Consider the following 25595-nt stretch of genomic DNA (forward strand, 5'->3'; position numbering starts at 1 on the left):
TGTCCCAATATTTCTGGACCTGACTATAAGTACAGAATTGAAGAAGTAGAACAATTGATGATTGTTCTATTTGTTTGTCCCTTGGCTCCAGTCTGAGAGAATTTCCTTTCCTTTCCTCACCCTAATTACTTGATAGGTAATCAAGGCAGCAAATATACTAATACCCTCCCTCCTCCTTTTCCCCCCAACACCATCCCTGTGAGGTGGGCTGGCCTGAGAGCAAGTGACTGGCCCAAGATCACACAGCCAAACTTTGATGGCTAAGTCCGGACTAGCATTCAGTTTCCTGATTTCTAGCCTGGTGCCTTAACCACTGCACCAAACTGCACAGCCAATCCTCTTTTGTAATGTTGTTTCATGTACCGGTAGATACTCCATAAAACTGTAAATTCTGCACCATGGCAGAAGCCAAAAAACCCAAACCAGTAATTGCCTCAGGATTTTTTTTTCTCTAAGGTTGGTTTCGGGTCGGTGAAAATGCAGTAACAGTAAGTCAGGAGGTATCCTTTGCTGATACCTAAGCAAGATTACAGTATTAAAAAGGAACCCTAAGAATTATCCCCGACCAGTATTTTGTATTTTGCCCACCCAGACTCACTTTCCCTTGCTCGGCTTCTTCTGCTCACTCGGGCCGGGGTGCTTTCCTGCGCTCTCCCTGAAGATAACGGGGAACTGGATCAGCAAGACCCCGGGAGGCACCTCCGCTTCCACAGCCCTCAGCAGTACCGCTCCCGCGAAGGGCGGAGCGACTCCGCCACGTTGGCCTCGCAGGCCTTCCCTCACGGACCGCCTCTATCGGGCCGGCAGGCGGGCTCTGAGGAGCCGGCCTGCTTCTCTTCCCTTTTCCCTCCGCCTCTTATGCCACATCCTCCGCCTCCGCCGCCGTCGCTGCTGGCGTCAGCCGAGGGAGTCCGCGCCGCCATATTGGAGGAGACGCCGCCGAAGTCGCCCCCGCCGCCGCCGCCGCCGCTTTGAGTGCCGCAACAGGCGGAACCGGCCCGCCCATCCCGTCTCTGGCCTGCCGGCGACGGCGGGCCTGAGCCCTACCTGCGGGACCCGAGGGAGAAGGCCGCGGCCGCCCGGGGCTCCTGTCGCTTTCCGCTCACCGAGCGGGGCCCTCCGGGGTCGAAGGCTCCGTTCTCTTGCCGCCGCCGCCGCGCCATGACTTCGCTGACCCAGCGCAACTCGGGCCTGGTGCAGCGCCGCACGGAGGCTTCGCGCAGCGCGGCCGACAAAGACCGGGGGGCCGGCGGCGGCAGCGGCGGGGGAGGTGGCGGCGGCGGGCCGGAGGAGGAAGACCGGCGAGACGAGCAGGGGGACGAGGAGAAGGGGGACTCCAAGGAAACACGGCTCACGCTTATGGAGGAGGTGTTGCTTCTGGGCCTTAAGGACCGGGAGGTGAGGGACGGCGAGTCTGGCCCTTTCGGGGGCAGCGGATTGTGAGAGAACAAGGGGCCGGGGGGGGGTGTTAAGAGGCCGGAGGGTGGACATTCCCAGCATAGCGCCGGCCCGACCCGCTGGACTAAAGATTAGCTTCCCCAGCCAGCGTAGTTGGGAAGAGTCTCCTGGAGCCTTAAATGGGGGGAGGCTATTTGGGGGAGAGGGGGTCTTGAGAGAGCCATTGAAGAGGCAAGAGATTGATATTGCAGGAGGAAGAGGAATGCTCACCCGGAATTATTGGCGTAAAAAGAAACATTATAGAAAGATTACTGGCATAGTCTACCCTAGCGAGTCATCTGGAATCTGGTAGCACCTTTCCAGATTTGTGACTTTTGGGGAGGCTGCAGCTGCCTTCCTCAGATGCTCTATACAGCCACTCTGGGCTTCTAAGGAAGTCAACTCGCAAAAGCATCTCTCTTAATTAAAAAAAAAGGTGCTACCTTTCTTCTTGATTTTTCCGGGTAAAGGCTTAGGATTTAGAAGTCGATGGGTTCCGGGTTGTTTCAGTTTGCACAACACAATTCATTCAATTGACCAAGTTGAATTGGCAGGAGTTTATGCTGTGCCACAAACTGCCACATTTTAGCCACTGAGTTGTAGGGGCCCAGCCGACTTGAGTGCCATTCTCCTTGTAAAGCCCTCTCCCTTTATGGCTTGTTATAGTGAAATCATTCAAGAGATGGCTCACAAGTTTAAATAAATAAATAAATAAATGGAAGGGACCTTTGAAGTCTTCTAGTCCAACCCTCTGCTCAAGCAGAAAACCATATATCATTACAGACAAATGATAGTCCACTCTCTTCTTAAAAACTTCCAGTATTGGATTAGTTTGATTAGTTTCCATCCATAGCTTCTTGTCCTGCCTTCAGGTGCTTTAGAGAATAGCTTGACACCCTCTTCTTTGTGGCAACCCCTGAGATATTGGAACACTGCTATCATTTCACCCCTAGTCCTTCTCATTAAACTAGAACTGCCCAATTCCAGCAACAATTATAATGAATGTATATGTGTGTGTGTGTGTACACACACACATATTATAATTATTCATTTTTTTAATCGTGTGAGTTTATAGAAAAATATAATGAAATTAAGGAAATAGTATGAAAAGAACAGAGGAATTGATATCATTTGAAGATGAGCTAGCAGAAATATGCACATCCTTGTTCAAGCTTTTTTTAAGCAACTATAATTGGCTGGAATTGAGAAAGCCAGCAATTTAGAACTGTACCTAAAGCAGTGGTTCTCAACCTTTTTAATGCCGTGACCCCCAACCGGTCGTAAGTCGAGGACTACTCAACCGGTCGTAAGTCGAGGGCTACTCAACTGATGCAGCACCGTTTGCAGAATGGGACTTTTGGTGGGCTCAGCAGGGCAGAGACAGCCTGGACAATTCCTATTGGCTTTTGAAAGCCAATAGAATTAGACTCTATTCAAGAGAGTCTATTCTATTGGCTTTCAAAAGCCAATAGAATAAAAGGGAGTAGCACAGCTAAGGAAAAGAGGGGGGGAAATGGCGGACTGCATTGTTTGGCGACCCCCGTGAAATGGTCATTCGACCCCAAATGGGGTCCCGACCCACAGGTTGAGAACCACTGACCTAAAGAGAGTTTACTGGGGGAATAAACGTGTATTTAGTACTACATTGGGGAAGGGGATCCCAGCTCTAAGCTTTGGAATATACTGTAACAGGAAAATTCAACAGGGCTTCTAATTAGAAAGTAATTTAGCCTCAAATTTCCTCAGAGGAGTGTTTGTGTGAGAGAGAGGGAAAGGGGAAGAGAGAGATGATTATTTTACATGGTTTCTTATTTTAGTTGCCTTATAATATACAAAATTAACATACCAATTTTTGCTCTAACATGCTAGTGCAAGTCATAACATTGAGACCATTAATTCATCATCTCTATATTCCTTTCCTATTCCCTCTCATTTACTTATATAGATCCCTCTTAGATTGTGGGATAAAAGTTGGCACTTTTTTATAGTGATATAATTGATGTGCCTAAGAAAAGAGAAGAACAGTTGGAAATTACATAAACTCATCCATTAAACTATTAAATAAATGGCTATTTAGATATGTAAAAAATGCCATATACTTCATATAAATACATTTTTCCTAGAAAGGAAAGGTTTATTAAATATGTTTACAAAATATTAAAATTATCCTTGAAAAAGCAAATCTGTAACCTGTTGCATTAAGCCAAACTTAATAATAATAGTCTTGTGGTATCTTTATAATACATTTTTAATGGTACAACTTCATGGATAAGAATCAACTTCTTGTGATGAGGTAGGGTGTAGCTACAGTCTTAAGCTGTGATATCGTTTGTTGTTAGAAAATTCAATTCCACTTAAATAAAGGCAAACAGTACATCTTGTCATGTCACCTTGACTTGAAGATGGTAAAGATTTCCAAACCTAAGTTGGAAAACTTCATTATCTCTTCCGAGTTACATCTTTAACAATGAATTAATGCTCTATCGCTACCAAATGTTCTGAAGCTAATGTTCTGTAGCTACTTGCTGGAAAAAGACGGTCATGTTTGTTAGATAAGGTACACATTGAAGTAAATACAAAAAGCATTACCTTCAAAGAGCTGTTACTGTCTTGCTTAAAAGGTGACTGACTCAATACTTGTTGCTTTCTGCTTACAGATATTCTCAAAAGATAGGGTAACTATAAATTATTGATACTTATCAGAACTTGTAATGAATTAATGTGCGACAAAGCTGTACTCTTTTTACAGTTCTCATATGAGTATTTAATTTTATTTCTGATCTGTTGATTTGCAGGCCTAGCTGCAGTACCATTAATAACAAAGATTCACAAAGGTAGTTTTGGTTGCAGGGTTTTCATCCAGGTGTGATAGAAGGATTCCTGGCATTAGCCTTCCCTACCTATGATGAGTTTAGCAGTGATTCTGAATATGGAATCAGAGTGTGCTATTTGATTAAAACTTCTGAAGAAAGAGTTGCTATATAGCTGTGGTGGCGAACCTATGGCACGCGTGCCACAGGTGCCACGCAGAGCCACAGGTGCCACCATCACCCCAGTCCTAGACCCTTAGCTGGGTTTATAAAACCTTTTTGCTTTAGGCCTCCACTGCCATGTGCAAAAAAAAAAGGTTCAATCAATCAATTTCAACTTCTCACAGAAAAAAAAGATCTCACAAAGTTGGAATTGATGGATTGAACTTTTTAGTCCTACTCAGTCCGCCCTCCCAATTGCCCACACCTGCCCAATGGGCCACACACACCCGACACCCGACGATACATAAGTCGGTTTTGGGTTGCAGTTTGGGCACTTGGTCTCTAAAAGGTTCGCCATCACTGCTATATAGTATTGATGTAGCCATTATGCAAGATTTTAGATATACTTCTTGTGGAATAGTGAACAATTTTTGATCTTTTGTCAACTTTTGTATAGGCAGGATAGTGTTTAATATTCCGCATCATATATGTAAAGTTATTGTTAGTACACTTGCCTCAAAATGAATTGCTTTGCAGGCATTTAATATTGAATTACGTATTTAAATATTTAAATGTAAAAGCTCTTGTCACTTTTCTCATAGTAAATAGCTTTTTAAAAGCACAGTTAAATATTCTGGAGTTCAGAATTTTAAAAGCTTTTGTAAATGAAAATTTTGGGATGTAGATTCCATTATTTTTGAAGTCACTATAGAAATTCTAACTTCCATAATTTAGTGCACCGGTGTCAAACTCGGTTGTGTCACGTGACATATGACTTTTTTTGCTTTTGCGGAGCCAGGATGGGCATGGCCTGTGCGTGATGCATCTGGCCCACAGGCCGCCAGTTTGACACCACGGATTTAGAGTAATCCTGAAATGACTAATAGTAATACAAGTAGTCCTTGATTCATGACTAATTGACCCCAAAATTATAGCCGTATGTTGTTCCAGTTGTTGACAAGTCATCATGTGACTGTTTCTACTATTATGACTTTGCAAGAGTTGTTAAGCACATGCTGTAATTAACCAGTGACATGTCTGCAGATCCATTGTCTGCAATGTGTGTTTTTTGCTGGAAATTGGAAGTAAATGCCAGTCATGTGACTGCAGGACGCTGCAAACAGTCTTAAATATGAGTCAGTTACTGAGCATCCGAAATACAATCATATGACCAGGGAGAGGGACTATTGGAACTTAGAATCCAAATCTTAAGTAACCCTGAGGAATCCAGTTTATAGATTTATTTTTTTTTCAGATCTGAAGATCATGCTGCAACTGAAGAATTTTTATTTTCAGGCTCTGACAAGTCAGCTATACACATTCAAAATCATAGTCTGTTAATAAGTGTGTGAAGTAACAAAATATTTTAAAATCAGTGCTTGAATATAACTCAGAAAATAATAGAATAATCTTAATTTGCATCTAAGACAAGCCAATTAGTATTACATTGATACTTCAATCACAGATAAACTGAATAGCTCTGAGATGACTTGAAACATTTTGCTAGCACAGCACTCAAGAAAGATGTTATTTAAGATGGAAATACTACAGTGGAAGTAGAATAGCATCAGGACTAACAAGAACATTCAGCCTCAGTATAAAAGCAATAGAATTTGCCAAAAAAGCAACAACAGTGTTATACAAAATGCCTTTTTTCCAGCAAACTCTACTGTGACTACACTTATATTTCACCAGATGGACAATACTGAAATCAGATTGACTATTTATTCTGCAAGCAAAGAGAGAGAGAGAGCTCTATTTAGTCAGCAAAAAGACTTCAAAGTGACTATTGCTCAGATTATGAAATCCCTCTTACAAAATTATAGCTAAAGAAGACTAAGAAGATACAACTTCAGCAAATTTCTGCATGATTATCAATTGAAGGTAAAGAATAGATTTAATGGATTAGGTATGACACATACTTGAAAAACTCTAGACTGCAATTTAAAGCATAATTAAAAATGAAGCAAACAACAATATCCCAAGGGAGAGAAAAAGAGTAGAAATTGCTGTCTGATGGGGTGTTGAAAACTGTTATAAAAGAAACAGAAGAAAATGTGTATAACAAAGCAACACAACAGAAGATGTTACATTTAAATATGCAATGTACAATAATTAGAAACAGCAATCAAAGGGGAAGAACAAGAACTTTAAAAAAGATTTCAGAAATTAAAGCAAAAATCTACTGGAGACAATAAAAAGAATGGATGGTATTAATATATAGGGGAATTAATAATAGGTGTAAAGCTTTATATACTGACTTGAATCAGACATTAATTGTAATTAGAAAATATTATTAGCATTAAAACAAGAATTGATGAAATACCAGGATATTTGTTTTAAAATCCTACAGTGTGATGCAGCTGAAGTGGTACTTGACGTTTTTGAGCATGTCTGGAAAGCAGTTGGAAAAGATAGCTGTATATTTCAATTACAAAAAAGGACAGCACTATGGAATGCTAATCCTTTTATTATGTGTAGGGTTTTGATTCACAAATTGTGAACCATGCTTTTATTATATTATTTGTTCTTGAACTATGAAATATTCTCAACAATCTTCTCCACCACCACTCTTGAAAGCTATTGATACACACATCTGTTAATATTATTTCTTTGCACTAAATATTTTGTCGAGATAGCCTTTCTCCCACATAGAAGAATCTCCCAAATAGGAGATCCCTTGTGAATCTGTAGCTTAGAAGATAAAAACCTGTTACCAATTCAGCCTTCTCTGCCTATTTGCATTGTGTTGGCACTTCATATTGAAATTATCTTAGTTTGTTAACACTAAGCAGCAAAGTGATTTTTGTACTTGCTGATGTAATTTTGGTTCTAATTACTTATTCTAGCCCAGTATTATATGATATGTTTCCTGACTATCATATAAATTATTCAGTGTGAAGATGCAATGGCTCAGTATATCCATTTTTTATCACATAAGTGGGGCTCAGAACCCAGAGGGCTTCTGGGAGAGGAAGTTTGAGATGTCCAACCCTAGAGTTTCAGAAATTCTGGAATCTTCCTCATTTATAGAACCTGATAAATTCCCAGGGTATGAACAATGGAAAAGTAGTATGAAGCTTTTGCTTGGAGGAAAATCTAAATATGAAACAAAAATCAGTGAATAGCTATAATGATGTAAGCTCTCTGTGCCAATGTATTGGCTAAAGGTTCAGTGATGGTGTAGGAGAGTTGGGTTTCCAAGCAGAGGAGTCAAGTCAACTGAGACAAATGGATGAAAAAGAAAATTAAGTTTTATAAAATGAAAAATAATTCAATCTCCAGGCCTATAAAATACCTATCCAAGGATTCTTTAAAAAATTAAAATGTAAAATTGGTTTAAAAATCAAGAAAGGTAATGGGAAATTATACTGTAGTTTAGTTAGCTTAACATCTTTTAGGATAGTATAGTAGAAAGTATTTATTATTAAAGAGAAAATAGTCAAAACACACAAAGAGACAAATTCTTTCTAAAAGAGAATAAACATTGTTTCTGCATATGTAAGCCTTGTTTCATTAATTTTAAACTTTTTTGAGGGAGTCAACAAGTATGTAGACTAGATGAACCCATAACAATACATAGTTGAACTCTTTAAAAGCCTTTGAGGAGCTGTTGGAGGCATGCTCAAACTAGATTAAAAGTTGGGTAAGAAAGTTTGTCGAATAAGTAAAAGGGTGCCAAGCCATAGATAGCTTTATAGGTGATTGCTAGCAATTTAAATTAAAGAGTGATGCCAATTAGCACCTATGCAGGGACTGAAGAATAGGTGCAATCCTATTAAATTGGTCCCTTTGTGTTAAAAGCTGTGTTACTGCATTTGGGGCAAATAGCTTGCAATTCATTTTCAAGGACAATAGTCTAAAGATGTCCTTGAGTCCATGACTTCTGCTGACTACACTCCATGGATGCATCCATGACATTTTCCTGGTAACATTTCATTCATGGTTTTCCATTGCTTTTTTCTGGATATTTCTTCAGTTTCCCAGGTTAGCTTAAAGCCCTGGAATTCTCTGGTGTTTTCCATCCAATTCCTAATCAAGTCTGACCTTGCAGATCAGCCAGGTTCTGCAGTAATTTCATAGGTGGTGTCATCTGAATTAGAGTACTTTGCACCTTTTACACTGATTAGTTATACATTGATGTATGGTACTATAATGCTTCTGTAATGTAATTGCTGAAATTTCATATTTTTCATGCAAGATATACGAGTACAACATTTTGGGGTCATAACAGTATCACATATAAGTTTATATGGTCGGTGTATATTTGTATCAGAGGAGAAGATTTAAAAGTTTGCTTTGCAAAGTTGTAAGATAGATTTTCAGTAGAAAGGGAAATCTTCAAGCTCACCCATCCATGTAGTTTTCATGGAAACAATACAAAAATTAATTATGGCTGCCTTCTAGTATGTCTTTTGACAAGCTAGTTAAGTGTGCAGCTTTGCTATTCTCTGGTGGTCTCCTATAAAAGTACTAACAACCTCCTTAGTTCTCAAATCCAGACAAAATCATTCAGGTGGGATATAGATATAAAATTATGCAATAACATCTGTTGCATTTTACTATTTTGGCTTGTTTCTTTTTTACATATATAAGAAAATGTTTTTCATGTTGTAGCTATATATTATAATATTTGTGGAGAAAAATGAAGGAGTAAATAAACTTTATTTTAGAAATACAGAATAATTTATGTAAAGGAGTTTCTCTACCCCTTCCCAATAGGTTATGATTATATCTATTTAAAATAAAAACATCTTTCTTAATTTCGTTTAGCATCAGATTAAAACTTGTCTTTAGATATCTTAGGTATCTTCAGATACACAGTTCAGTTCATTAATATTACAGTAGTAACATGCAATTTGTTTCTAATACAATTTTTGTTCTTTTGTACATTAAAGTCCTTTTTTGAGTTCAAAATAGAAACGATCACTGTTATATTTATAATCGTTTCATATTACTGTTACGTTACTGTCATGTCATATGTGAAAAGTTGAAATACCTGTTCCCAAATTCAGGATGTAATATTCATATGTACATGTTTATATCAAAATGAAGCTTCTAATGTCTGTGTCAATTCATAGCAGGAAGTAGGATTTTAGTAGATGAAAGTTTGCAACTTATTAATAAGTACAGGTAATCCTCCAGTTACAAAAGCAATTGGGACTAGAATTTCTGAAACTGAGCGATGCCATAAATGATTCTAAAGTTTGATGGTTGTAAAGTCTGTGTATTTATCAAGAGCAATCCTTGTACTCTTGACTGCCATTGTAATCCTCAAATTGTACAGGTTACTAAATGGGAAGAGATAGGAGTCCCAGGCAAGGAGCGAGGGGGTAAATGTGGGTGCTGTGGTGGGGTCTTGCAGGTAGGCATGCACTATGGAGTTCAAGGGATGCTGTGGGCAGGTGTAGGGATAGACATGTCAAACTCACGACATCACACAATGTATCGGAGCTTTTTCCCCATTGCCGGCAATGGGGTGGGCGCGGTTTCCCGGTGACACGTCTGGCCCATGGGCTGGCAGTTTGACACCCCTGTGCTAGGAGAAACAGGTGTACTGGGTAGGGCTTCAAGTGGGTGCTAGGCAGTACGGGCTGGCGAGGGAGTGCAGATGAGCACTTACAAATGTAGATAGGCAGGAGTTGTTACAGAGTACAAGGTTCCTGAGATCTTATTTATTGTAATGAATCTCCTCAGGAGAAAAAGTGGTGAAAGCAACATGCAACCTTCTCTGCTGGCTTCCCTATTGATGTTGTTTGTGGGAAACTGGCAGGGAAAGTTGCAAATGGTGGCCAGGTGACCGAGGGATACTGAAACCTGTCAAAAATGGGGACCAGTTGCCAGTCACCCAAGTCATGAGCACACGGCCATGGGATAATACAACAGATGGAATTTTGAGGATTGGTAATAAGTACCACTTGTTCGGTGCTGTTGTAACTTTGAATGATTGCTGAACAAGTGGCTGTAACCTGAGGACTGCCTGTAATATGTTTGCTTTCAGGAGCATTGTGAAAAAAACTTGATTATGCATTTAATTTGTCATGTATTTCCTGTGTGTTGTAGAATTCTAGGTTTGCTTAAAATTAGTCTTGGAACTTATAAAAATACTTGTGGTACTACTGAGTCAGGTCCTTTTTTTTTTTCTTCTGATGGCTTTGTTTTTTCTGAGAAAAAAAATCTGGTCATCAATCCAGATGGCTACTGTTCTGCAGTGTAAACATGCTTAATAAATGTTAAAGATTTAGGTTTCTTTCATTTCTGTTTGATTAATATGAATAAAATAGTACATTTGTTTTATGAACCAGTTTATCCCTTGTTGGGTTAATTCTTTGTCTAATTATCTAAGAGGAAACTACCTGATTGGACTTATTTCCATGTTACATGTATAGGAGAGCACTGTAAATCATCGACCATAGGGAGAGACAAATTAAGTGGAATTCCTGGGCCTCTTATTTATTTTCAGAATATATATCTCCCACTCAGTTTTCCCTACTTTATGTTCAAATATTAGATTTTAGAATGTAGCATGAAACATTTTAACACCACATCACCTCAGTTACTGACTTCTAGCTTTATATTTTTCAGATGTTCAGTTGTTTATATCTTTTTTGTATTGTATTACAATTTTATTGTGATTTATAAGCAAATTAGGTGATTTATAATTTCATTCAAATTGTAATTGGGCCTTTGCTCAACTTCCTGTTGCTTGTCACCTATGTCCTTTCCTGGAAAGGGGGGCTGTTTGCTCCATGACTCATTCCCTGGTCATCTTCTGTCTGGACTATTCTAATGTGCTCTTCATGGGTCTACCTTTGAAACATATCCAGAAACTTCAGCTGGTATAGAATGCAGCCATGCAAGCAATTTTGGGCAGCCCAAGGACGATGCATGAAACACTTCTGCTGCATGAGCTACATTTGTTTCTGGCTCCAATTCAAAGTGTTGACTATGACTTTTAAATCCCTATGTGGCATGGGGTCAGATTATCTGTGGAACCATCTTTGTCCCATTACATTGGCCTGTCCCATTTGGTGGGCAGGAAAGATATGTTGCAGTCCTTTCCTTCCCCCGGTTTAAAAAAAATTGCCTGGCAGGGTCTAGGAAGGAGCCTTGTCTGCCCATGCCCCCACCCTTTGGAATATTATTCCCCCCCCCCATGGATCCACCCCCAGCCCTCTTCAGATGCGCGTTCAGAGGAGGAGGGTGAGTTTGAGTCTGCAGAGGAAAATTTGGAGCTGAGTATAGTCAAGATTGGGGTTCAGAGAATGTTAGCCTGATGGTGCAGCCTCAGTTGGGTCCATCGGAGGAGTGAGAGGCTGAGCTAGGAGAGCCACAGCTGCAGCAAGTTGGCCAGAAGGCTCCAGGGGAGGACAGGAAGCAGCTGCCACTGATCAGCAATGAGGAAGAGTCACACCACCTCCTGATCCAAGGACACGTAGAGCAGAGAGGATATAGGCCAGTGTTTCTCAACCTTGACAATTTTAAGGCATGTGGACTTCAACTCCCAGAATTCCACAGCCAGCAATGCTGGCTGTGGAATTCTGGGAGTTGAAGTCCACATGCCTTAAAATTGTCAAAGTTGAGAAACACTGATATAGGCACAATGCCAGTCAGCTAGACTACTCACGAGGAGGCAACCTTGCCTCTTATAAAGGGCTATACTTGGCATTGCCTACTTAATCCTGCCCTGAAGACTTGAGTGTTGCTGGAGCAATGTGCCCAATTCTGCGCCTTCTGGTCTGGTTGACTCTTGGACTGCTTTCCTGGACTCTGTCTTCCAGGGACTCTTGCCCTATTGTGCAGCAGGAGTGCTTTCTGAGGACCTGTTTGGGGGAGAGATTGGAATAAACACCTGTAGAACTCTTGCCATATGTGGGGGGAGCAGGGCAGCACACCCCCAGAGGTAAGGCAGGCCCCCACTTTCTTGGCCTTGGAAGTGTCTGAAGACTTTACTCTGTCTACTTGTTGTGTATAGAGGAGCAGGCAGTCATGAGGCTGGTTAGTGCCTTGAGGGCCCACCCCCATCTTTTTAATGTTTAATTTTCATTATTCTATTCTTGTTTTAATTGTCTGCTAATACAAAATGTATGTATAATATTTATGTTTTTATCTCTTGTACACTTGTCCATAGTCATTTTGTGAGGGGGATGGGTGATTTCTAAGTGTAATGTGCAGTATAATTCAGTTAATAGAAGATGCATACATATGTTTATTATTGAAGCATTCTTTTGAAAATATATGAGCAAATAATAAAGCTCATAGTTTTCCAGAGTTATTCTATAGTGCTCAAAGAAAGATGGTACTGTATTTAATATTTTCCATTCCATTTCTTTTTAATGCCTCAGAACCCAAGTAGCTTTGAATGTTCTTAATTAAATCTAAAGATAATTTTATTTGGTGAGTAAAGATTGGTGTCCTAATTTTATTTTTTAAATTCCTTTTGTCTGGGTTTGCCATTAGGTAGAAGAAAGGGCTTCCTCCATTTGTGGAAGAGCCTGGGATTTTTTATATTCACTACAAGTTGGAAAAACTTTTCAGAAGCAGAGACATTGGTACAGGTGAATCAGTGACAATGGTCTTGTCTCTCCTTTTAGCAGTTACAGGCCAAATATGATTAGACATATATTTTACACAAATATAATGCTTCCTTAATAGTTATATAATGAACAATTATGCATGCAGATATCAAAACTTCCTTTTCAATTCCAATTTAGAGAAAGAAAAGCTTTTTCAGCAGTATTCCTGTAGTATAAAGATAATACAGAATAAGGTAGGGAAAAAGAAAAAAAGTGGAAACATTTGTTATATAAGAGAACAAGAAAAGTATCTGGAAATTGTTGATGTGCAAGAGAGTGAAAACTAGCATTTGATGCTTTACTGGTAGTTTTTCAGAAGGAAAATACTATACAGTACATACTTGATGTAAATTCACTGGCTGATTTTATTCATTTTCTTAGTCCAACCTATTTCATAGGGATGTTGGGAAAAATGGGAGAGATTGTTAGGTATGTCAGCTTCCAGGAAAGCATAAAGTACATAGTAGCTAAAGAAAAACTGTTCATTAATAGCCTAGCAAAAGTACTTTGCATATAGAAAAGTGTAATATACCTTAAATTAGAAATCTCATTCAGTGTGGACAAGCATAAAGAAAGTTTAAATCCTGAGGTCTCCTGATCTAATAATGTGATCTCAATTTTTCTACCTCTTTCTAGAATCAATACAAATTATGGTACTAATTATATCTAACTCAGATATTAATGTTTAATTGCAAATGGATATTACTGTGTGAGTTTGTAAATAAAGGTAGTAAAAGAAGATGCTTGTAGATTTAGCCTTTTTACTGTTTAATACATCTGTTTAGTTAATTTATGGATACACATACATGTGTGGAAACCTCAATATACTGTAATCGTAGTTAAGAGTGGACTTTGTATGTATCACAGACCCAATTTAAGAACATTCCTGTAAAATTCTCAGGTTTCCCAATCCCCAAAAAATGGAAGAGAATATTTCTTCATTGGTATTTAGTTTATTTTTGTTGCAACTATTTTTGTTGAATCAGAAGACAACAGAATGTTTTATCTGTGTACTTGTGTATTTGTGTACTTATTCTTGTAATGCATTTACAAAAAATTCAGCTATACATTTCCCCCCCCCCCCTTCAGGGTTATACATCATTTTGGAATGATTGCATTTCATCTGGGCTTCGTGGTTGCATGTTAATTGAATTGGCACTGAGGGGGCGTCTTCAACTTGAAGCATTTGGAATGAGACGTAAAAGTTTGCTAACTAGAAAGGTAAGTGCAGTAAAGTAAACCTCTATATTTTTCTAAAATCTTTTTCCCTTACATTTATACATATGGTGATATTTATAAATGGCTAATGGCTAATCAGTAAGTTTGGTACTTTAATTTGCATAGCTTAAAAATTTGGTCAATCTTATAAAAGTGCTTAGTATATGAAATTTGTTAAGGCCTAGTTAGGGAATGAATCACTCAGTGTTGCTTTCAGTTTGATTTTATTGGCATTATATAAAGGCAGTTCTCTCCCCTTCTTCCTGGAGAGATTTTGTGAATAACACCCGCTTCATTCTCTACCACAAATCTGGTTGCATGTCAATATAACATTTGACTCACCTATGCAAAAAGCAAGTTTGAAAAAATTCCACACTACTGCACTGTTCAGAATTAAGTTTTGCACAGCAAAGACATATTACTTATGTACAGCTGTTAATGTACAGCTGTTAATTTTAAATGGGTTTCCTTTCTCCTTTGCAGAATACTCAGAATTCTTAGATTTGCCAAAAATGCAGGAATGTTCCTTGAAATTCAACAGCTGTACAGTAATAACTTAGACGACTTTTCTTTTTTTATTTTGATACATCCAAGGAAGAAGGTTTGATGTTTAGACAATACGAGCAAATAACTTGGTTGAGAGATAGCAGAGTAGAAACCTGTGGCCTTCAAATGCTTTTAAATTATAACTCTGTAGATACCTAATTATTGGTTGTGTTAGTTGGGCCTGTTGACAATTGTACTTTAGCAATACTTTGGTTTCTAAAACATTAGGTCTTTATAGTCATTAAGTATTTATGGGCTTCAACCCAGTGTTTGTTATATGAACTTTTAATTGCAGTTAGAGAGTATTTAAGATTAACCATTTCTTGAAGGTTGCAAAGTACTTACTGATCTGGTAGCTCTTAATATTATATTAAACTAGGAATGAGCAATTAGTAGACGTGAGGTAGAAACCAGGCTCCCCTTTTTCAAAAATAATTCCTTGGTTGAAAAAGTTTGGACAAGAATGCAATCTTAAGATTTTCTTTATTTTTTTTTTTTACTTTTCACTTTGGGGAGCTTTTAAAGAACTATTCTAGGTGTATTAATTGCACCTATGAAATGATTCATAATTTACTCTTAATTTTTCCAGTAGCCAAAGTTGGTTGTAGGATGAGCAGCTATATAAATGTTTTAAATAAAACAAATGAATATTTATGTCTGGTACCAAAATTCAGAGGAAAATTTTGAACTGCCGGTTGCTTACCCTTAAAGACAATTTGTTTTAATCATGATTTCAATTAACCATTGCCTTGGGGATCAAGTTTACATGTAACAAAGTATAAAGAGGTTTATACATAATCAAACAATGAACAGCTATATTACAGGGGCTTTCCATTAACTGTACGTTACCTTTAAAATAGGCACCCAAGTTTGATGTTGAGCTGATAAGAATTATTATAGTGTTTAAAATGTTCAAATTCAGTTACTGTCCCCATTCCTTCTTTCTAACACCCAGTGTCGTTTGAAGTGCCTGCAGTGTTGACAAGATCTTGGTTTGATAACTCAAAATTCCATCTTAAAAAGTCATTCCCCTTTCCCCCCAACAACTTGTTGTTCCGGGATCCTCAATGGATCTACCTCTTACTTGGTTATCACTTACATCTGTAATCATTCATCTGTTTTTATGACTTTTTCATGTAGACTTCTATTTGGTTGTAATGTTTCTTTCTGGCTTTATCCTACATCCTTTATATTGAATCTCACATCTATATTTCCACTTTTCTTTCTGTTCATATTTGGGTTCATTTAGTATGGTCTGAATTTGTTCTGGTAAGCCCAGGAGGAAAAGTGACTATGGAGTGGACAATGGTTTTAATTATAAATTGTTGAGAGCCCTCAATAGTCAGCAATGTTTTTAATTGAACTAAATGTGATGCATTTTCATAGAGCTGTAGTCACTACAGGAGTGTGAAATATATCAACCTTGAAGCAGGTCTCTCAAATGCAATTCTGTTTTGTTCCAACCTCAGAACAAAGTTCGATCATTTCAAATGTTTCATCTTGAGTATTGCAATTAAACTTTTGTGTTGAAGCTTACAACTTCTTAAAAAAATACTAATCTAAAAAATATAGCAGGAGGAAGTTTTTTTTTCTAATCAAACTCCAGTCTCTGCTCTAATCCTGATGTATGTTTAATGTATTCTAAAATAATCCCCTCACAACGTGGTGGAAGTTTAGTGCCTGTTAAATAGCAACGTGGATTGTGATCTCACCTACCTTGGTGGCTCTGGAACAAAGGACCAAAAAAAAAAAAATACTTGTTTTGAATTCTCTGTTTTTTCCTATAGCTGGAATACTTAAAATATTTTGAATTTTATTTAGCTGGAATGCAGTCTCAGATATCTTCAGGTATTACTGCTTTGTTTTGTGTTTGAAGCAAAATGTTTTGTTTGGTGCATACTTTCTCATATATTCACTCATTCCATTCATGCCCTCAGTTTAATAATCTCTCAATAGCCCCAGCTGATGTTGCAGTTTACTTTTTAAATTTCTCTGCTTGTATCCTTGGTTCCCCCCCCCAGCCTCCTCCCCCCACTGTTTGAAGTGAGGGTACACTTTCTTGTGCTGAGAGAGAAGATCCTTCCCCAGTATTTGCCATCCTGGGAAATACTGTCCCTACATCATTTTCTGGTATTTAGAAGTTTAGCTGGACTTTTAGAAGGACTTTTAAGTGTGATTATAGAATGTGAAATCAGCAACTAATCAGGTACAAGATATTTTCTTTATTTAGGAAAAAAGATTGGCCCCAACAAGAACATTTATGAGCTCTATTGGGATCTCTTGGATCCTATTCACCCTGTTGGAACTGTACATTCTCCATATCTGGTGTAATAGTATGAGAATAAGAATTATGAGAATGACCTTAGAAGACAGGAGGAAAAGCTGGCCATCATGCGAAAGGAATCTCACTCTCCAGAAGGGGGAGGGGGAAGCATCTTAGAAGACACTCCTCCCAATTTTTTGGAAAGTAAAAGTAAAGGAGGGGAGAAGGGCTTTCAGACTTACAAGATTCTGTTACTGTAATTTTCTAATAAAGGTAGTGTTAGTACTCATGGTTGGGGCTTCTTTTCTGGACTACCTCAAAGAGTTGACATCTGGTCTCTATCAGAAGGAGAGTGAGTTTGGCATTTAAAAGATTAAGGGAGAGCCATTATCCATACTTCCTTTTCATTCTCTTTCCAATATCTTATACATTCCCTTTAAGATCCATACAATAGCTTTTTTTGCATTTATTGCTAATGTACCTTCTTTTTTTTAAATCTATGATGACTTGATAGCAGTGGCTTTAATTGCTTTGCTTCCTGACTCCTTTTTTATTTGACCAGTATAGGGATATATTTGGAAGAATCATACTGAGTTTAATTATCCTAGCCATTCTTTTCAATGTCTCTGCATTGATGTGGATTTCTGTTTCTGTGATTGTTAATACCACACACACACACACTAGTAATCTGGAATAATTACTCTTCATTTAAATTCTTCAATAGCTCACAGAAGATACTGAGTTTTGATTGTGAAAAGTGAAAGGATGCTTGACACAGTCTGCTGTCTTTAATCCTTTAATTGTAAAAAGTTATATGGCTGTATTTACTTGGTGTTAAGAAATTAAAGTCTGAAGTGCTCATTTTATCTGTTGTACTTCCAATCAGGTGATATGCAAATCAGACGCTCCTACAGGAGATGTTCTACTTGATGAAGCTTTGAAGCACATTAAAGAAACTCAGCCTCCAGAAACAGTGCAGAACTGGATAGAACTACTTAGTGGTAAGACATTTCTGTGAAAATGTAATCTTTCTGAATGCTTTCAAATTGATTTGGGCTGCCATTAATTACATCCTAGTGTTTAAGGCACAAGTTTTCAAATTGTGATCTTGATATATTCCTGCCCATGTGATACCTGTTTTCTGGCCATACAATGTTAACCAATTTTCAGTATTAAAGCATTAGTGTTAGTTTTCTAAGATTTGTGGGGGTAATCATTTAAAATTCCCTACAACATGATAATCCAGTAAAAAGTATGTATTGCTTTGGTGGGACAGGGCTGTTATACATGTACTGCTGTGTTCCTAATATTGTATTTGTTTGGATTAGCTTTGCTCACCTGACTCGGTTGATCACTTTTTGCTTGCAAACTATTTGAATCTGGAGATGCTCTTATTATCTTTCCTTTCTTGTTTTTCACAATTTTGATTTTGTACTTGGAGATATTACCATTTTTTCATGCTTAGAAACTAGCTATTGGGAAGATTATTTTTGAATCTGTTATTTTTTAGTTTCTGTGAACAGAGATAGAATTCAGAAAGGGATTATAAGGCTCCAATTCAGATTGGAAAATGTCATCATGGAATTTGATACAATGGTTCATACAGTTCATATACAATATTCTTTATTATCCTAATTTTCCCAAAAGCAGGTGAAGACAAACCATTACTAGTTAATTTGAAGAAAGATCCCATCATTACTACTCTTTAATAATTCTCATAACCTCGTTATGGAAATCAGGGCTCCTTGCTTCCGTCTTTGTCGTCAGTTAAAAAATAAAATTAAAATGTTTTAACTTTGTCTAACCTGGTTCAGAGAAGATGTAATAACAGAATTTAAATGTAGCAGCAGCCTGGAGAAGGTGTCCGGTGCCTGGATCGGGCCTCCGGAGGGCTGTGGAAGCATCCCTCGGCCTCAGATCCGGGCGGCAGCAGGAACCGTGTCAGAGAGGAGATGGATCTTTTCAAGATGAGTCCAGCACAGCAGGAAGGGAGGGGGAAGCATGAGGTATCTTAGTGGGTCGGTAAGGCCTTGGGGGCCTGTTCCATTACTAGCCCCTCCATGGCCTTCCCCACCCTGAGATATCTCATATTCATTTAATGAGCCGAGTGCATCTTAATAAGGTAGGAGGTACAAAATTCACAAAAACTCAAGTTTTTGAGTTATGAGACCGATGTTATTTCTGAAAAATAAAAAAAAATATTCCTAAATGAGTTCCAAATGTGTTGTTTAGTCATACACTGTAATAGAACATTTTAATCTACTTCTGCTTCATAGTTCAATGCAACATGGCTTCCAATTTTGTTTTTCTTTCAGTCTGCTTATTAACTTTCTCCACCTTAAGTATCTTTCACAAGCAGCATAATGTTTATTCTTCGTTCCAATGAAATCAGGGGAGTTAATCCTTTGTAAATCTTAATGATATGTGTCTGCATTATTTCCTTTTATCCTTGCAGAGCTTTTCTTGCCAGTATAGCAAACAATGTTTTCACAGTTTCCAGAAAAATGTTTTGCGTAGGGATTCAGAAAGCCAGATAAGCCTGAGAAGACTGATTCTGACTGAAATACCTGTTGAGTCAGGTGCCAGTCTTTTCAGTCCTCCAAGTTGCAAATTGGCTAATATTTATTACTTTATTAATATTCTTCAGATATGTTAAATGCTTAGGGGGAAAGCATATTAAAATACTATTTATATGCACTTATATGTAGTTGCAATGTATGGTTGTGAAGGTTGGACCATAAGAAAGGCTGAGCGCCAAAGAATTGAGGCCTTTGAACTATGGTGCTGGAGAAGACTCCTGCGAGTCCCTTGGACTGCAAGGCGATCAAACCGGTCAGTCCTAGAAGAGATCAATCCCGACTGCTCTTTAGAAGGCCAGATCCTGAAGTTGAAACTCAAGTACTTTGGCCACCTAATGAGAAGGAAGGACTCACTGGAGAAGAGCCTAATGCTGGGAAAGATTGAGGGCAATAGAAGAAGGGGACGACAGAGAATGAGATGACTGGATGGAGTCACTGAAGCAGTAGGAGTGAGCTTAAATGGACTCCAGAAGATGGTAGAGGACAGGAAGGCCTGGAGGAATGTTGTCCATGGGGTCGTGATGGGTCGAAGACAACTTCGCAACTAACAACAGCAACAATATGTAGTTTTGGTTCAATAAGCAAAAGCAGAAAAGATACACATCACTGTTATTTGTGTGGAGGTTGTTGGCCAAGAAAACAAATTTGGAAAAGAAGCAGGAAGTTGCCTTAGATTATAAGGTCCCCACTGTGACTGTTGGCATCATATACAGATTTGTGATGATTTTTAACATATATTACTCTCTGCTGGCTTTCCAACCTGTCTACCTTTTGTGTTGACATTACAGCTCCCAGAATTCCCAAGTCAGCATGGTTTGCAGCATAAATGGAGGGAGACAGATTGGGGAAAACTATTTTATACTTAGTCATATTTCCCCCACCCCCAACTACCTTATTTAAAAATGTACTTATGCGTTTCCAAAGTTTCACAGGTTGTATAATATTTCCACAAGTATACCAAAAATAGATCTATAAATTACAGGTAGTCTTCACTTAACATAATTGGAGCTGGCAACTCTGTTGCTAAGTGACGCACACACGAAGTGTGACAATAGATGACTGTGACATCAGCAATTGTGGCATTTCTGCTTGTAATAAGTGAAATGTGTGCAGTCATTAAAGTGCAACATCATGTGACCACAACTCCTACTAGCTTTCCCATTAGCTTTGCTTGTCAAAAGCTGACAGTGATGGTCACAAATGATGATCATATGACCATAGGGCACTGCAACAACCAGAACTTCAAGGAACCATCACAAGTCTTTTCATATGGTGCCATTGTAGCTTTGAATGGCACTGAACAAGGGGTCCTTAATTGCGTTTGTATTTCTTTGCATGTAATAAACTCGTAGTCGTAACGTGTAAAGTACATTATTTGGATAGAATGCGATACTACTTCCTCCAAGGTGATATATCTACATCTCTGTGTATCACCTTTGAATGAGTTCTAGCCTAGCCTCCTCCTTGGATCTTTTAGTTTGGGACAATAATTTGATTTAAATTATTGGTATTCAGTATGTTCAGTCATGCGAGGCCCTGCTTCTAATTTGAAGTACTATATCTCATTTATAGTTTTGAAAAGAAATGTGCATTAAAATCTCCTTCTAGCCTAATTTTAAGATACAACAGGGTTTCAGCTTACTGTGATTGCATTGTGAACTCATTCATAAGGAAAGTTACAAAATGTTCATAAGTCTGCAAAGAGCACTGATCTGTGAACATAAAATAATTGTCAACTTAGAAGTAACTTAACTTCTTCAGAATTCCTTGTAGTTTGAGGGTTTGATCACAAGGGGTCACCCATATACCAAGAAAAAAAAATTAATTAAATGGTCGCCTTGTATGGTCACACAAAACAAGTTTTTTTTTTCTTTTCATACTTGTTTGATAAGACTTTAAGAGTGAAATCTATGTATTTTCAGCATATCTTGAGGGGTCTTATTTTATTAATAAGATAGGCAGTCGACTTTGCCTACAGTATATATAGTTCAACTAATGGTCAAGTTATTCAGGAACCAATCTTTTGAAAAGAATCTACTAAATAAAGTTATCTGCAAAATATTGAAGACAGAAGGGCACACCACTTTCTCTTTTTCTCTTACTGTATTTTAAATGTCAATTTCCTTTACAGCAGTGTTTCTCAACCTTGACAATTTTAAGACATGTGGACTTCAACTCCCAGAATTCCACAGCCAGCTTTGCTGGCTGTGGAATTCTGGGAGTTGAAGTCCACATGCCTTAAAATTGTCAAGGTTGAGAAACACTGCTTTACAGGTAGCCCTTGACTTACAACAGTTCATTTAGTGACCATTCAAAGTTACAGTGGCACTGAAAAAAGTGACTTACGGCCTTTTTTTTATACTTACTATTGTTGCAGCATCTCCATGATTACATGATCAAAATTGAGTTGCTTGGCAACTGACTCATATTTATGATAGTTGCACTGTCTGGGGTCTTGTGATCCCCTTTTGCAACCTTCTGACAAGCAAAGTCAATGGGGAAGCATTAACAACCGTGTTACAAACTTGCAGCGATTCACTTAACAGTGATTCACTTAACAACTGTGACAAGAAATTTTTAAAATGGGACAAAATTCACTTCACAAATATTTTGCTTAGCAGCAAAAATGTTGGGCACAGTTGTGGTCATAAGTCAAGGACTACCTGTACTTTCTTTAGGATAAGGTTTAACTGTTCAACATTTGTTACAAGGTTTGTTTAGTTATTTGGTTTATCTTCTTGTAGAAAGTTTCATATTTCTACACACACACCCAAAAATGCATGTGGCCTCATCCACTAGAATATTTTTGAGGTTCACTTGCAAAGAGGTTCAGGGAGGGAGATTGTGCTTCTAGAGCAAGGGTGTCAAACTGCCGGCCCCCTGGGGCCAGTTGCATCATACGGAGGCCATGCTCACTCCAGCTCCGGCAATGCAAAAAAAGTCAAGATACGGCACGGTGTACCATGTGGCATGCCGGGTTTGGCACCTGTGTTCTAGAGGGTGTTTGTGTGATCCACAGGTGCTGAATACATCATTATGAAGTGGCTCATTAAATCCTCTTATTTAAAAAAAACCATATTTTTGGGGTAATGTTGTTACCAACATCTGCTAAATGTTTAGGAACCTTTTTGTATGTTTTTTTTTTCCAGGTGAGACATGGAATCCATTAAAATTGCATTACCAGTTAAGAAACGTCCGGGAACGGTTAGCCAAAAACCTAGTTGAAAAGGGGGTTTTGACTACGGAGAAACAGAACTTTCTCCTCTTTGACATGACCACGCACCCCCTCACCAATAACAACATTAAGCAGCGCCTCATCAAGAAAGTTCAAGAAGCTGTGCTTGACCGATGGGTGAATGACCCCCACCGCATGGACAAGCGCTTGCTGGCTCTCATTTACTTAGCCCACGCATCAGACGTCCTGGAGAACGCTTTTGCCCCCCTTCTGGATGAGCAGTATGACCTTGCCACAAAGAGGGTGCGGCAGCTCCTGGATTTAGACCCTGAAGTCGAATGTATGAAGGCCAACACAAACGAGGTTCTGTGGGCTGTCGTAGCGGCCTTCACAAAATAAACACAATCAGACTGCTCAAACACTTTTTTTTCCTCATTTCATGTAAATCAGTTAATCTTCTCTTGATGATTCATACTTTCTGTTATCTGTACCACCCCTTTTGTGATGAAAATCGGCTCCTGTTCATAAGAATGGTAGGTAATGTGTTCTGGGTCCCCATGCACCCCCCCCCCCACTGCCACCCATATATGTCTACTACAGGATTCTGCTGGTGCAAGAAAGTTACTTCCTGTTCTTAAACTGGTGAGCTGTCATATTGTCATTCTGTTTTATATCCAATTTAAGTTACTTTAGATTTCTATTGTGTACTTCCTTTTCTTCCTCCGGAATGCTGTTGTACAAAAAAAAAAAAAAAAACACTTCCCAGGAGAGAAGCAAGAACCTAATTTCCAGTGGATTTAGCTCTATAATGTAACTCAGCAGCGGAGCATTATGAAGTAAAATCATAGAAGGATTTTGACATCCCTAAGTTTAGCTACACTGAAATCTGGAGAAAGTGTTTTTACAGGCAGTGTTAAACCAGTAACACTTATGTGGGAAACTTATATAGAACCAACCCACCTGAACGAAAGCATAAAAGCAATACTTGGTGAAATATATTTTCTTTCTTTATTGAAGTTTGGATGTGTTCAAATTATTCTAAAACCTTGAATATCCCAAATGGGCTCAGTAATTTTTTGCATATTGCTGCCCATGCAAAAATATATTAATTTTATGCTTTGTTTTTTTCCTCTGCAAAACATTCTGAAATCTCAAATTAGTACAGAAGGGCCCTATTGTTTCACAAAGAGCTTTTATGATGGGATGCATTCCATTGTGGCCTGTACATAGTAAGAATTGTACATTAACACGCGAGCACATTAAATGATTTTAGTAAAATTCCAAATGTCAATGGATGGTACACCTGGCATTCCATTACTTGCTTTTTTAACTGCTGCCTTCCCGTCTCCCCTGCCCTGTTTTTGGAAGCTGGGCCTCCTATAAGTGAGTGAATGAACATGTGTGATTCTTTTCTGACCTGCCTGGGCTTTGTGCCATCCAGGTACAATCTGCCTATGCATTGCCTTGATAGCATTTGTAGTATGATGAAACTACGTTATTATAATTTTTTAAATCTTATTTTCAGAAGAAGCTTGTGACCAGTAAAATTCTTTGTGCAGTTTTCAGTTTTAGTTAATTCACAACCTAATACAGTACTATGTCTCATGTCATTAATCTACTTAACACTTCACAAAAAAAATCAGCTGTCAATCTTAGCAAGTATTGCATGTAAATTGTTAGCAGGTGAATACTACAGTTAAACCAATTAAGAGTTCTGTAGTAGGACACTCTACTATGTTTTAATTTTTATATACAATTATGCTGATTAGCACATTATTGTAAAATATATAAACTGGCTTTTTAAAGTTTATTACCTCTTTCCTGTTGCTTGTCCTTGCTTCACAATGTAAATATTATGCATTGAACAAATTAAAAACTGGCTTTTTTCCCCTTTTTGGTTCAAATAACAGAACACATTAATAGTGGGGCTGGTATCTAGAGATTTTTCTTTAACACTGAAAATAGAGAATACTAAATGATGCATATAACTGTAGTTGAAAGTAAAGGGAATTCCCAATCTGTATACTAGCTTTTTACCTATGGTAAATAAACCTATGATCTTGAAAGTGCCTGAAACAGAGCAAGCATATAATTTTGTATTTTGTGTTCTTAATTCTAATTATATAGTAATCTTTGCTATGTAGAGTTGGGAACTGCAGAAATCCTTTAGGGCCTGGGGATTTCTTGCAAACAAAGAATGGATGCATCATCTTTTCATCTTCCAAGGATGAAACCTGTCTCTGATTAGATCAGTTTCTTCTAACTATCCAGCTTGATGATAAATAGAAACATTTTTATGATCTGAAATTTTCTTTTTTTTTTAGCAATAAGTAATCGTAAGTTTTCCTGTAATGATTCTTTTATTGAACCAGAAGATGGTGTCTCTTTCTTCCACAAATATTATAGCACAAGAAGCTGACAGCTGTAGACTATGCTGCTATAGGATTGAATTCCTAGCATCTAAAAAAGAGGAATTAGAATCGAGTACTGTGAAATGTTTTCATTTGTTCTACAGCAGGGGTGTCAAACTGCCAGCCTGCCGGCTGGTTGCATCATACACAAGCCGCATCCACCCCAGCTCCAGTAATGCGAAAAAAGTTGTGGTATGTTATGACACATCATGTGACGCAGCGAGTTTGACACCCATGCTCTACAGTTTTAAGACATAATTACATAAATTACAGTTTTGAGTTCAACTTCTTTGTATATGCATAGTCATGTAAACTGGATGAAAAATATGTGTATTTGATAATTACTCAGCTTTGCCAAATGTTATGCAGCCAATCTAGCTGGTGAAAACGAAGTTACAAAAGTGGCTCAGAACTTCTT

General features: G+C 38.2%; 1 protein-coding gene across 1 annotated transcript; it reads left to right on the forward strand.

The window, feature by feature from the left end:
- Positions 1-915: 915 nt before the first annotated feature.
- On the forward strand, positions 916-24835 carry GOLPH3 (golgi phosphoprotein 3). Its single transcript, XM_039353055.1, has 4 exons — positions 916-1398; positions 14075-14206; positions 17899-18013; positions 22741-24835. The coding sequence occupies exons 1-4, from the start codon at positions 1162-1164 to the stop codon at positions 23163-23165; spliced, it is 909 nt and encodes a 302-aa protein (XP_039208989.1). The 5' UTR covers positions 916-1161; the 3' UTR covers positions 23166-24835.
- Positions 24836-25595: the final 760 nt, after the last annotated feature.

This window comes from Crotalus tigris, unplaced genomic scaffold (assembly GCF_016545835.1).
Source record: "Crotalus tigris isolate CLP2741 ecotype Arizona unplaced genomic scaffold, ASM1654583v1 scf7180000018490.839948, whole genome shotgun sequence".
Taxonomy (NCBI): domain Eukaryota; kingdom Metazoa; phylum Chordata; class Lepidosauria; order Squamata; family Viperidae; genus Crotalus; species Crotalus tigris.

Bases quoted from the DNA above. Each gene is read 5' to 3' on its own strand.
- GOLPH3 (XM_039353055.1), top strand. From the start codon at position 1,162: ATGACTTCGCTGACCCAGCGCAACTCGGGCCTGGTGCAGCGCCGCACG. The intron at 14,207-17,898 runs GTAAGTGCAGTA...ACTTCCAATCAG, and splicing joins AAAGTTTGCTAACTAGAAAG to GTGATATGCAAATCAGACGC. The intron at 18,014-22,740 runs GTAAGACATTTC...TTTTTTTTCCAG, and splicing joins CTGGATAGAACTACTTAGTG to GTGAGACATGGAATCCATTA.